The 13,366-nt window shown below is 48.0% G+C and overlaps 1 protein-coding gene across 1 annotated transcript; it reads left to right on the forward strand.

Moving 5' to 3' along the window:
• Positions 1–387: 387 nt before the first annotated feature.
• Positions 388–12,527, forward strand: LOC103729393 (uncharacterized protein C20orf96; the record flags this gene model as incomplete). The annotated part of the gene is made up of 5 exons (XM_008827463.2): positions 388–589; positions 818–863; positions 1,871–1,970; positions 7,373–7,488; positions 12,369–12,527. Coding segments are annotated over exons 1-5 (444 nt in total), but the record flags the coding sequence as incomplete, so codon positions are not given.
• Between the last annotated feature and the right edge of the window lie 839 nt (positions 12,528–13,366).

Genomic DNA, 13,366 nt, shown 5'->3' on the forward strand with positions numbered 1-13,366 from the left:
GGGAATCTGAAACCCTCTTCTGACCTCCGCGGCATTGCATGACACGGGTGGAGTGCACTCACATACATGCAGGCAATACACTCGTACACATAAAATAAAAATTAAAAAAAAAAAAGATTCAGAGCATGAGTGTAGAAATTGGTTCCAGGAGGCAGTTAGTCCTGGCTTACAGAGGTGGGGAGAGTGTGTAGATGTGTGTGTGTGTGTGTGTGTGTGTGTGTGTGTGTGTGTGTTGGGGGGATCAGTAAGATGCACAGGTCCGGTTCCCAATCTCCATAATATTTTTAGTGAAATAGGAAGTGATGAAACTTTGATGATAGTGAAGAAACAGAATTTTTTAGGCTTTTGAGTGGTGCAAACGGAGAGAACTTTGAAACTTTGTTGGGAAGACCATGAAGTGAGCTGCATTTTTGCATCTGAAGTGTGTCCCCCTCGGCGCTCCGTAGTCGTGTTTCCTTGGAGATCGGACGCAAACGAAAGTGCCTGGTCTAGTTGGGATCTAATCTGAGACACACGAAGTGAGCATCTGAGACCCCAGGATCAGGATTCCTTTTCTGTTTTCCCCAATGACGGAGGACTTTCAGCAGAAGTAAGTGGCGGCAGGCGTGGCGCGCGGTGGCCTCTGCGCTCCAGCCTGCAACCCGCACCTATGTCCCACTCGGGGAGGGCCCCGCACCCGGCTCTCGGCAAGCTTCAGCCGGATGGAGTGTTTGGAAAAGCGGGGATGCAGAAAAGCCGTTTCAGGGTTGATCCTTTGCAAGGAGCTGCAATCCTTGGGCTGGAATGATGGAAATTCTTTCCCACCCTAACTCTACAGATATGACCACTCTGGGACTCCCTCAGCTCCCAAGTTGCAGTTACTGGTAAGTTCTGGAAGGGTAGGGCGGAATTTGGGGGCTGGAGGGGGGTGCGCACTGGCCTTGCAATCCATTTGCTCTCAACTCCCGTGGTTGTGACAGCTGTGCATGATAGAGACTGGATGTCAACACCAGGCCCAGATGTGTCACACATTTGCTGTGGGACTTGGAGCAAGTCTCTGAACCCCAGCTAGCCCCCCTCACTATCAGAGTGTAAAGATAAATTACTCTGGTTTCCAGAGGGTGGGTATTGGGTCTTTCCCATGCCTTTTTTTTTTAATTTAAAAACTTTATAAATTTATTTTTATTTTATGTGAGTGTTATGCCTTCATGTGAGTGCACCTGCGTCATGCAATGCCTGCAGAGGACAGAAGAGGGCGATGAATCCCCTGGAACTGGAGTTAGGGAAGGTGGTTAGCTGCCATGTGGGTGCTGGGAATGAACTTGGGTGTTTGTTGTGCAAGAGCGGCCAGCGCTCATCGCTGCTGAGCCATCTCTCTCCAGCCCCATGACTTCTATTTCTTTTTTTCTTGAGTTGGTTTTTTTTTTTTTTTTTGTGTCAAAACACAATGGGAACAGAGACGACGCTGTTTTAGGCTGCTGAGCCATCCTCCTCCAGCCCCATGACTTCTATTTCTTTTTTTCTTGAGTTGGTTTTTTTTTTTTTTTTGGTGCCAAAACCCAGGATCTAAATTTCTCTAGGTTCTTACCACCTCAGAGCCTAGATGTCCTTAGTGAGTTCTGGCTGGCTGAGAAACAAAACAACAAAAGGAAAGGAGCGGATGGCCAATACTTAAGGAACACTGCAGGCTTTACAAATATTTCTTAGAATTCTCGCACCAACCCTTAGAGTTAGGCTGTGTTATTAGGGCCACTCTGCAAGAGGAAATCGAGGCTCAGAGCTAAGGTCCCTTCCTTTAGAGATACAGGTACCTGAGAAGGCTGAAGCTGGAACTTGAATCCACTAGCCCTGTCACTGACTGTGTTACGTGTGGTTGCATTATGTCCTTTAGCAATGGTCAGAGTATAACTGGAAGCAAGCTACTCTGCCTCCATTTCTACCACCCCGGGGCCACAGGAGCAAAATGAAGACTTCGACTAGACCTGAGCCAGGTGGGCAGAAGCACTTGGGGACTGTTGCGGGGCAATGCTGGGAATACTGTTCATAACAGGACTTTGGAAGCTTCTCCTTGTAATTAAATCATAAAGACCACTCTGAGCTCAGTCTCAGGCTGGGATAAGACAGGGCAGACAAACATAAACGCGGCAGCGTGCAAGCACCTTGGAAAACGCTGCCCCTTGTAGTGGTCTTTCAGGAAGCACCCGTTACCATGTGCTTCCTTGTTAAAACAGCCAAGATTGTACTAGCATCACATTACTGGGAAGTTACCCACCCCATACTTGCCCAAAATATCTGCTGCTTTGTAAAATGCTGTTTAAATTTCCTATAATAACCTAAGAGGCACATATACATCTGTGCTCAAAAATCTCAAATCCACCAATATGAATACTGCCAAGGGATGACATAACCTGTATGTGTGAGTTCCAGGCCAGTTGGGACTAGAGGGAAACCCTGTCTCAAAAAGACAAACACAAAAACAAAACCCCAACCAACCAAACCAAAAAACAAAACAAAACAAAAAACAAACAAAATTGGTCTGTTTCTGATTTTGGCCTCAGTTTCTCTGGAGCAGGTTAGCCCAGTTCTGAGGCCTATACATAGTGAAGAATAACTTCCTCCACTCACCTCCTGTGAATGGTTTGAGTGTCCTCAGGAGCCAGGTCAGTCTATGGTTAATTCTGAAGCAACAGTTTGGCTCTGCCCTTCACTCACTTGGAAAAGTCTTTCATCTTTCTGAGCCTTAGTCTTGTCACAGGACATTAAAAGGATTGTTGTGGCTAGGCATGGTAGTGCATCCCTGTAATGCCAGCACTCTGGAGGCTGAGGCAGGAGGATTATGAGTTCAAGGTCAGCCTGGGCTACAAAGAAAGATGCAGTGTTGTTTAGCTGTTTCCTCCTAATTGAAACATTATTTCCTGAAGGAGGAATAAAGGAAATGTACAGGGTTCAGGAAGTAAAGAAAATTTACAAGGCTCAGGAAGTTCCTAAACATGATTCACAGGGCCCTGCCTCAAGGCCGTAACATACATAGCTGCAGCTGAGAGTAGTACCGGGATCTTCAGGGACACAGCCTGTGTGAGCTGGGGCCGTGCCGGCATGGGCTTTGGGTGATACAGTGGCTTTTCAGTCATCTGTGCTCCTGTAAATAACCCTTCCCCCATACTCCTTTAAGTAACCTCAGTAAACTCACTGGTTCCACTGCCTAGACTTGGGTGGAATCATTTGGTCTGTTGTTGGTGCCCTATCTGGGGTGAAGAGATGTTCACAGCTCTCCAAAAAGACACACAACACCCTGTCTCAAAAAACATGAGATTGTAGAGATGATTCAAGGGTTAAAAGGGGACCTGGGTTCAGTGCCTAGCACCCACATGGCAGCTAATAACTATTTGTAACTCCAGTTCCAGGGGATCTGACACCACCTTTTGGTATCCGCTGGTATTTTGAAACACAGGTGCACTTACCCTTGTACATAAAATAAAGATAAATCAAAAAAATTTTAAAGATTATTGTGAGAATATTTATGTAGAGCTTTATTCAACCGTATCAGACCCAACACTCATCTATATATTTAATTAATTTATTGTGCGTTTGTACATATGTGTGTGAGGATGCAGTCACCCATGTATGTATATGTGGAAAGCAGAGGTTGACTTCTGATATCTTTCTCTATAGCTGCTCACATTATTTTATGTGACAAGGCCTCTCACTAAGCTGGACCTCATATTTTGACTAGGCTGGCTGGCCAGCAAGCCCCCAGGGTCCACCTCTCTCTGCATTCCAGTGCTGGGATTAGAGATGTGCATTGTTGCACTGGCTTTTACATGAGTACTGGAGATCTGAACCCAGTTCCTCATGCTTGTGCAGCAAGCACTTTACTCTCTGTTCTGGATGCTTTAGGTGTCAACTTGACACACCTGGGTTGAGGGAGCCTCAATTGGGGAATTTCCTCCATTGAACTGGCCTATGGCCATGTCTGTGGGGCATTTTCTTGAGTGAGGTGGAGGGCCCAGCCCACTGTGGGTGGTGCCACCTCCTGGGCAGGTGGGCCTGTATTGTATGAGAAAGCAGGTTGAGCATGGGCCAGGGTCGCAAGTCGGTAAGCAGCATTCCTCTGTGGCCCATGCTTCAGCTTCTGTCTCCAGGTTCCTGCCATGAGTTCCTACCTTGGCTTCCTCAGTGATGAACTGTGACCTGGAAGTTGTAAGATAAAATAAACCCTTTCCTCCCCAAGTTGGTATTGGTCAGAGTGTTTTGTCACAGCAATTAAAAAGAAATTAGAACGCCTTCTGAGTCATCTTCTCTGGTACCTCTTTAAATAACAGATATTTGGAAACACTCCTTTAGTATTCTGGAGTGTGAGGTTCATGTTATGACTCACCTAGGTAGATGTGCTAGGTATGTAATTACTTACATGGCTTCATTGCCTGGGAGTGGGGAATTTAAGGCCAACTCTCCTATGGGCAACACTGACTCACCAGGGGGCAAGAAAGGAGCCTGGCAGCTGCCCACATCTGCCCTCCTTGTTTGTCTCATTGGGGCTGAGTTGGGATTGAGGCTCAGGTTCTCACTGTGGTCATGTGGATACACCGGGTAGGGGAGCCTTTCGGTGGCCTGTCTCCCTCTACAACACCTCCTCAGTCTCATTACTGCTGGGTGGGAGTGGAGGTGGGTGGGGTTTGTTACTGGACCCTATAACACTACCCTGAAGGGAGAGTCTTAACACTGCCTGCTCCTGCCAGGAATTTGAAACTCAGCTTCCGCTCAGTCCTGCAGGCACTGTGTTGATTAAGCAAACAGCCAACAGCCAGGATGAATGATCAGCTCCCTCCTTGATGCCCCCAGTGTTAGCAAGTGAGGGAATGGAAATGTGTCCTTATAAGTATGGACAGCTGACTCCTTTTTTTTTCCTGTATTGAGAATTGAACCCAAGACCCTGTGTATAAGTAGGCAAGAAGTCTATTGTTAACCTATACTCAGCTGCATAGACACCAAATCTCACAACTTATAAAAAAACTTGACTAGGGCTAGAGAGATGGCTTGGCAGTTAAGAGTACTGGCTGCTCTTGCAGAGGACCCAGATTCAATTTCCAGCAACCACATAGTAGCTAACAACCATCCATAACTCCAGTTCCAGGGGATCTGATGCCTTCTGACCTCTGAGGGCACTGGATGACGTGGGTGCACTTACACACATGCAGGCAATACACTCATACACATAAAATAAAATAATAATAGAAACGTAACTAACAATACACTTTAAGTCTGTAAAACTTTTGGGAAAAGGCAGGTGAGAAAAGTCTTTGGGGCCTGTGGCTAAGTGTAGAATTTGTTAGATGTGGTACCAACAGCTCAATTCAGGGAAGAAAAGCAGACGGGAGTTCATCAATTTAAAAATTTTGGGGACTAGAAGATGGCTCAGTGGGTCGAGGCACCTGCCACCAAGTCTGATGACTTGAGTTCAATCTCTGGGACCCGCATGGTGGAGAGAGATAAAACAGATTTCTGTACCTCCACATGCACACTGTGGCACACACACATGCATGTCCACATGCACACCTACACACAAAAACTGTAAAAAAATATTTGAAAAGTTTTGTTCTGTGAAATAACCTTTTTTTTTTTTTGGTCTTTTTGAGACAGGGTCTCCCTGTAGCCCCAGCTGGCCTGGAACTCACTATGTAGACCAGGCTGGCCTTGAACTCACAGAGATCCGCCTGCCTCTGCTTCTGGAGCTAAAAGCGTGCACCATGACACCGTGCCCCGCTGTGAAATAACCTTTTAAGAGGATGAAAGGCCATTTGGAGAAGATACTTTTAAAGCTCATATCTGACAAAGGACTTGTATGTGGTAGCTGACTGCTAACAAGAACTTCCAGAGCCCAGCAGTAAAACAGGCTATTCCGTTAGATAGTGGACAGAAGACAGGAGCAGACATCACCAAGGAGGATATCCAGCTGGTCAACGAGCACACAAAATCATGTGGGACATTGCCAGGCGTGGGCACATATCCGTAATCCCAGACCATGGCATGTAGAGGCAGGAGGATCAGGAGGTCAAGGCTATTCATGGCTACATAACAAGTTCAGGACCAGCTGGGGCTACATGAAACCCTGCCTCAAAAAAAAATTCCTATAGTTAGTCCACATTTAGTAAGAGCAGTTTGTCATCTCAATACTTAATACCAACATTTCCCAGGATTAAGGATCTGATCTGTTAAAGAAATAATGTGGTTCCCATGTGAACGGGGTTGCATGTACAGCAGGGATGTTAGTGGAGACTGAGGCAGGAGCTGTGTGGTTATCTGTTCATCAGGATGGCGTAAGAGGAAGCAGGGATCCCAGGCTGGCCTTGATGTTGCTATGAAGTTGATGACTTTGAACTTCGGGTTTTCCTGCCTCTACCTCCTGAGTGCTGGGACTATAGGCTTGTACTACCTTGCCCACTTTATGTGGTACTAGGAATCGAACCCAGGGCTTTGTGCATGCTAGACAAGCACTCCACCCACTGACCTACACCTGCAACCCAGAAGCAGTGATTCTAGCATCTGTCCTCCAAGTGCCATCACTGAACCACAACTCATAGTATTGCAGAGATGGCCAGTTGGAGTTTTGTGTAGACGCAGTAGTCCCAATTCTCAGGTCATTAGAAATAATAGTAATTAGCAACGACTATCCAGCCCTGAAGCTGTGGCAGGCAGTGTGTAAACACCTTAGGGCATAGTGACTGCTTGCTTAGTGTTCATGACACACCTATGAGGTGGGCATGGCTATTCCCATTTTACAGGAGGAGGGACTGAAGGACAGTGGGCCATGTGGCCTGTCCAGGTGACAGAACTACTAGAAAGCTTAGCCTTCTTTAGTTCTTGTTTCCACCCGCATCACCTGACCTTTTCATCAGCCAGGTGGGGAGAGCAGGGGCTTGGATTTGGTCTGCTGCTCTTGCATCTGCCCTCCGCCCCATGCTGTGCCAGCTACTGGCAGGACATAGAGAGGGAGTTCTTGACTCCCTTTCTGGTTGAGTGGTTGAGAGTGGAGGTTGGCCTTGTTTATCTTAGTGTTTCCATTACATTCACCCTTTGTGGATTATTGTGCCATGGCACTTACTGTCTGCAGGGGATGGGAGACATGCTGCCCCTGGCCATTTGCCCTTGCTAGCCCATCCTTCCCTCTGTTCATCTCCATCCAACTGCATTCCTCTGGGCTTGTCCCTCCCCATAGCAAGGCCCAGAGTGGGGCTAGGAGTGTCTTTGTTGGGGGGAAAGTTTGGTCCTTTGTCCATGTCATATGGTAAGGCTGTGAGTGGGTAGGGATGGGGCCTGGGCCCCTCTAGTTACTTGGACCTAGTCCCAGGCCTATCTATACCCTCACCCTCTACCCTCTTCTGTCTGTCCCCAGCAGTGGGGTCCCAATTCTCTGTAGGGATGACAAACCCGCTGAAGAATCTTCTAGCACAGCGCAGAAGGGAGCCGGTGCATCATGGGAAGGTGCAGGCCAAAGTCCGGTTGATGAGGGTAAGAGATGCAGGCCCAGCCCAGGATATGGGGCATGGCTACATGGACTGAGGCAGACTGATCCATTTCCTTCTTACAGCATGCCTGTTATTTTGCAGACAGTGAAAAAAATGACTTGTATGATGTCACACAGCTAGAAAATAGCAAACCAGGCCAAAACCAATTAAAGCTTAGCTGCTGTGTTTAGAAAGCAAGCAGACTCACTTTAGTTCTCTGAATTAGAAATGTAATGGCACATCTTATCATAGTGTTGGGGTACCGTGGCCCCTTCACGGAGCCCTGCCCATTTGGAAGCAGTAGAAATAAAACCTTCACATCAGCTGACACTGTTGTTAACTAATTTTCTTATCATGAATCCTCTTTTTTCCCTGAGGCAGAGTCTCACTGTATAACCCAGGCTGGCTTGAACTCAATCCTCCTGCGTCTGCCTCATGAGTGCTGGGATGCAGGCATGTGCCACCCTGCCCAGCTGTTTCTGATTATGCATTATTTTATGGTTTCTGTAATCACACAAACTATATTTTAAAACTTTTTTTCTGTTTCTAAAGACTGGGTCTCATGTAGTCCAGACTGCCCTTGGACTTACTATGTAGCTCAGGGTGGCTTTGAACTCCTGATCCTTCTGTCTTCCTCTCAAGTGCTGGGATAACAGGCCTACATGACTGTAGTTGGGCAATAGCATTTGAAGTGAGTAAAAACAGAGGGGTCTTTAAGTCCCAATAGCGGCAGGTAAACTACTGTATTATAAATATTACAAAATACTGTGATGAATTCTTTTTAAAAAATTTTAAAAATTCTTTTTTTATGTTATGTATATGACTGTTTTATCTGCATGTAAGAGCACCTATGTGTGCAGTGCCTGAGAAGGTCAGAAGATGGTGTCGGATCCCTCGGAAATGGAATTACTGATGGGTGCTGGGAACTGAACTTGGGTCCTCTGCAAGAGCAGCCAGTGCTTTTAACCACTGAGCCATGTCTCCAGCCCCTGGAGAAGAATTCTTAAGTTATCCAATAAAGTTATTAGCTCAGTGAAAAATGGCCATAATCAGAGCCGGGTGTAATCCCAGCACTTGGGAGGCAGAGGCAGAGGCAGGCGGATCTCTGTGAGTTCGAGGCCAGCCTGGTCTACATAGTGAGTTCCAGGCCAGTTGGGGCTACAAGGAGACCCTGTCTCAACCAAAAAAAAAAAAAAAAAAAGGAAGTAAAAAAGAAAGAGAGCTGGGCACGGTGGCGCTTTTCTGTAATCCCAGGGCTCAGGAGGTAGAGGAAGCCAGCCAGGGCTTTAAAGTGAGACTGCCTCAGAAGAAAAGAGAAAAAAGGAAAACCATCTTTGCTTTGAAATTGCTTTTCCCCCTTCAACCTTCAATCTTGCAAAATGGTTTCGAAGGGCCAGAATTCCTAGGAAGATCAGTTTTTGATGTTATTTTGATCATGACTTTGGAAGGTTTTTTTTGGGGGGGAGTCTTTTTGAGACAGGGTCTCCCTGTAGCCCCAGGGGCCTGGAGCTCACTATGTAGACCAGGCTGGCCTTAAACTCACAGAGATCCACCTGCCCCTGCCCCTTAAGTGCTGGGACTAAAGGCATGTGCCACCATGCCAGGCAGGTTTTTTTTTTAATTTTTTAATGTGTTTTTGTTTGATACACAGTATGAACTTGGACACTTTGGCTGTAAAACGGTCCCTCAGCAGTCCTTCAGCAGGGCCTGCTTACTTCTATAAGCATTCTTGCATTTAGTCAGTACATCTGATTGAGCACCAGTGGCCTTGGAGTTCACACTCTACTGGGGAGATAAGTGGTAAGACAGATATGTAATTCATGTGTAGGCTGGGCATGGTGGCTCATGTCTGTAATTCCAGCACTTGGGAGCCTGATGCAGGAGGACTGCCTATGTTATATAGAGAGTTCTAGGCTGGCTTGGACTACAGAATGAGCCCCTGTCCTAAAACACAAAACCCAGAATACCAACAGCAAAAAAAGTTCAGTGACAACCCAAGGTACAAGAAAGACAAGAATAAGATCAGAGGCTGGAGGGGCCCATGAGGGGGTGCTGGTGGTCACTGTAGGTTGGTCAGGGAAGATTGTGAAGGTGACTTTTGAGTTGAGGCTTGAAGGAAATGAGGAAACAGCAGTGTAGCTATCTGAGGGAGGAGAATGTTCTAGTCAGAAGAAGTGCAAAGGCCCTGAGGTTGCTGTGGTTGAAGCAAGTGATGCTGAGGAGAATGGGGTTGGGAGTGATCCACAGTCAGACCTTGGCTTTTATGCTCAGTAAGGCAGGAGAGTCTGAGGATTTAGAGTAGAGTGTGATCTGACTTAGGTCTGAACAGGAGTCCTTGTGGAGGATGGATGATGGGGGTGGGGAGGACAAGAAGCAGGGGCAGCCCCGTTGGCTTATTCTTGGAGCTGGAGCCGGTCTTGACTGCCCCTCGGCCTCAGGACGAAGATTTCTTCCTCCCTCCCTCCTTCTCTTCCTAACCTCCTTTATTTTCTTCTGTGTATCCTGATGCCTTGCTAGGATGATGGTTTATCTAATTTGGTAGGAAGGCCTCATGCATGCAAGGCAAGTACTCTACTCCTGAGCTGCATCCCCAGCTCAGTTTACAACTCTTCAGGACTTGCGTAGTCCAGTGCCAGGCACTGTACCAGATATGGGAGACACAGCCATGTACAAGACCTAAGTATGGGACTGAAATGTCACATAGAAAACATGAAGTAAAACTCCCAAAGAAGAGTTACCCACTCAGTTTATCCAGCCAGGTCTCACGGAGCTCTAGATGCTGCCCTGTGCTGATGGTACAGCTGTGAGGACAGACAAATCCCCACCTTCCTGTGGTGATGCTGCTGGAAGAGCAAGAAGATGAGGAATCTGGGTGTTGTGTTGGGTTGGCAGTCCTAGGAAGGAAGTAGGTTGGGAGAGGGGAGACGTAATACTGCAGTTGCATGATTGAGGGCAAGGTCAGGCAGCAGACAAAACGGGGTTCCACATTAGATCTGGTGGTCAGACAAATCCATGTGTAGGGCAGAGGTCATAAAATCCTATTTCTCAGAGTCACCGGGACTGGGATGCCTGTTTCTGGTGCCAACTCCAGTGATGCAGGCTCAGCTGGCCTTGAGAATGGCATGTTTTACAAGATGCTTCTGGATATTTGGTCTGGAGATGTGGGGGCAAAACAGTGGAGTGGCTAGCAGCCCACACTGCAAGGACAACAGCTCTGCTGGGTGTGACCTTGGGAACATTAGAGAACCTGAACTTATAAAGTGGGGCTAATAATAGTTCCTGTCTCCTAGGCTTTCTATGAGGTAATATGGGTGCAGGACACAGCACTGTGTTAGGTGCCTAGCAGCTGCCAAGGCTCTTAGGTTGGTACTGTTATAAGGGATGGAGCATAGGAGCCAAGGGCAGATGGAAATGAGGATGACCAGAGGGAACAGATAAGAAAGCAAGCAGAGAGGGTGAAAGTGGAGGGTTAGAGCCAGAGACCTGTCTCAGCTGTTGCTCACTGAGTGCGTGGTGAGCGCGCCAGGCATTGCTCTGAGTGCCTGGGTTGTGGATTTTTCTCATTAAAAACAAAACAACCCCTCCCAGAAGTTCTCTGAAGCAGCAATTAGCTATTAGCTGCCTAGAATGAGTATAAATGAGTTCTTTGAGGTTTATTAAGTTGTCCAGGTTCTCCTGGATGGCAAATGGCAGAGCTGGGATTTGAATTAGGGTGTGTCGAGACCTAATAGTCCAGTCATTATTGAACTGTGGGTCAGCCTCTCCCTGCTGTTCTCTCTGTCTCTCTCTGTCTCTGTCTCTGTCTCTTTCTCTCTCTCTGTCTTTTTGAGATAGGGTCTCCCTGTAGCCCCAGCAGGCCTAGAATTCATTCAGTAGACCAGGGTGGCCTCAGTTTTACAGAGATCTGTCTGCCTCTGCTGGGATTAAAGGCATGCTTCTCTCTCTCTCTCTCTCTCTTTTGGAGACTGCATTTCTGTGTTACTTACACTGGCTAGGTTAGCCATGAATTCAGGATGATCCTCCAGCCTCAGCCTCCCCAGTGGTATTAAGATGCCTGTGCCACCTTGCGCAGGCTCCTGTGCTGCCTTGCATGGGGCTCCTTGCAGCATTAATCCCACTCAGTTTTTGTGGTAGGTAGTATAAGGGTGGACCTTGAGACTCTGAAGTCTGGCATTTCAGTCTCAGCAACACTTCTTGGCTGTGTGACAGTGTGCAAGTCACTCAGACTCTCTGGGCCCCTCTGAGCTTCCACTTATCAGTGGGAGGCTTCACCAGTACTGCATGTCATCTGCAGAGCAGGTTATAGCACCTGCCTATCCTCATGTCCCATAGGCCAGTTGTTATTAATATTACTTATTAACTGCTATTAATGTTAGTGACCTTATGTACCTGCTGGGTGTGACCTCAGGCTAGGCACTCAACACTTCAGATCTCAGCATTTCTGACCTCAGTGTTTCCACAGGGCATAATCAGAAAATGTGGCCCATCTCTTGCCTTTCCCTGTTTCTCTGGTGCTGGCTGTCACCACAGCCCGCTGACTTACCTGGCTGTTATTTCCATTCTTTCTTGTTTTTATTGATTCTTAGAGGACACTGATAGTAAGACAGATTTTTATTTACTCACTGGTATTTGTTAGACGGTGATGAGATACTGTAAGATCCATGGCCTCAGAGATGGGGCATCTGGGGGGATGCAGGTGATACAGTGAATGAAAGGGTAACAGTACACCCATTTCCAGGAGTCCTGACCTGCAGACATTGGGGATCGGCAGCGCTTACCAGGGGAACCACCAGGGGCAGTGGGCAGAGGGAGGGTCCCCAGGCCCCGCAGGGTCAGACGCCTGTGCTCCACCACTTTCCTCCTGCTTCCGTCGTTCGCCGGCAGTTGATGCTCTGGAACAAGCGAGCCGCGTTACAGGAGCTCTACAGCCATGAGGGCTTCCTCAGCAAGCTCAGCCAGGAGCTGATCGAGGCCATCCAGGATGTGGAGGACAGCATGGCCGTGAACGGGCGCATGATGTTGCAGCAGCAGGGCATCCTCGAGGTGAGCTGCCACCTGTCCCTTCCAGAGGGCCGCGTGCTCTCTCCTGGCCACTTTCGGCCTCTGCATGTGGGGCTGTGTTTATCCTTCACCCCACCTACCGAGATGGGGGCCCATCTGCCTAGGCCAGGACTTACTAGCTGGGAGACTTTGGGCTAGCCTTGTGACTTGGAGCTGTGTGGAGTGAGTCACAATAGCACCCATCTCAAAGGGAAGTTGTAGCTGTCACACCTGGCAATTGTACAGTGGGAAGGATTTGGTGGCAGCACAGCCCGCAGAGGCTTGCCCAGCAAGACACCCACATGCATATATTTTTTAGAACAGCCCTATGGGGAAGCTACTGTTGTCCCCATTTTACAGATGAAGAAATGCCACGGGACTCCAGGCCTCATAGCCAGCAAGGGTCAGAGCCAAGATTTGAAATCAGGCAGTCTCATTCCACGATCTGTGTTTGCCCCACTCTGCCAAGTATAGTTGAGTGAGTCCACTGCAAGGTCACAGTGGGCTGGGAGTCACTAGAGTGCCATCTGGAGCCCACCCTGCTGTTATGACCACTTTCAGCCAAAGTGGTGGCATTTAGGGTCTGTGGGTGAAGAGTGAGCTTGTGGGGAGGCCACGCAGCATCCTTGTGCTGCTGGGGTGAGACGACAGGACGGTCATGGTGATGGGCTGGAGAAGAGTGAGAAAATGGATGAATGGAGCGATTTCCTTCTGAGTGCAGTCGGCCACTGCCGACCTGGAGGCTGAGAGGCAGAGAAAAGCTTAGACTCACTGGGAACTGCATTGATTGGCAGGCTGCTGTAGCAAGATGCTGTAACAAGGCAGGGGATGGGGGGGTTGGG

Source organism: Nannospalax galili, unplaced genomic scaffold (genome assembly GCF_000622305.1).
Source record: "Nannospalax galili isolate Female #2095 unplaced genomic scaffold, S.galili_v1.0 scaffold492, whole genome shotgun sequence".
Classification (NCBI taxonomy): Eukaryota; Metazoa; Chordata; class Mammalia; order Rodentia; family Spalacidae; genus Nannospalax; species Nannospalax galili.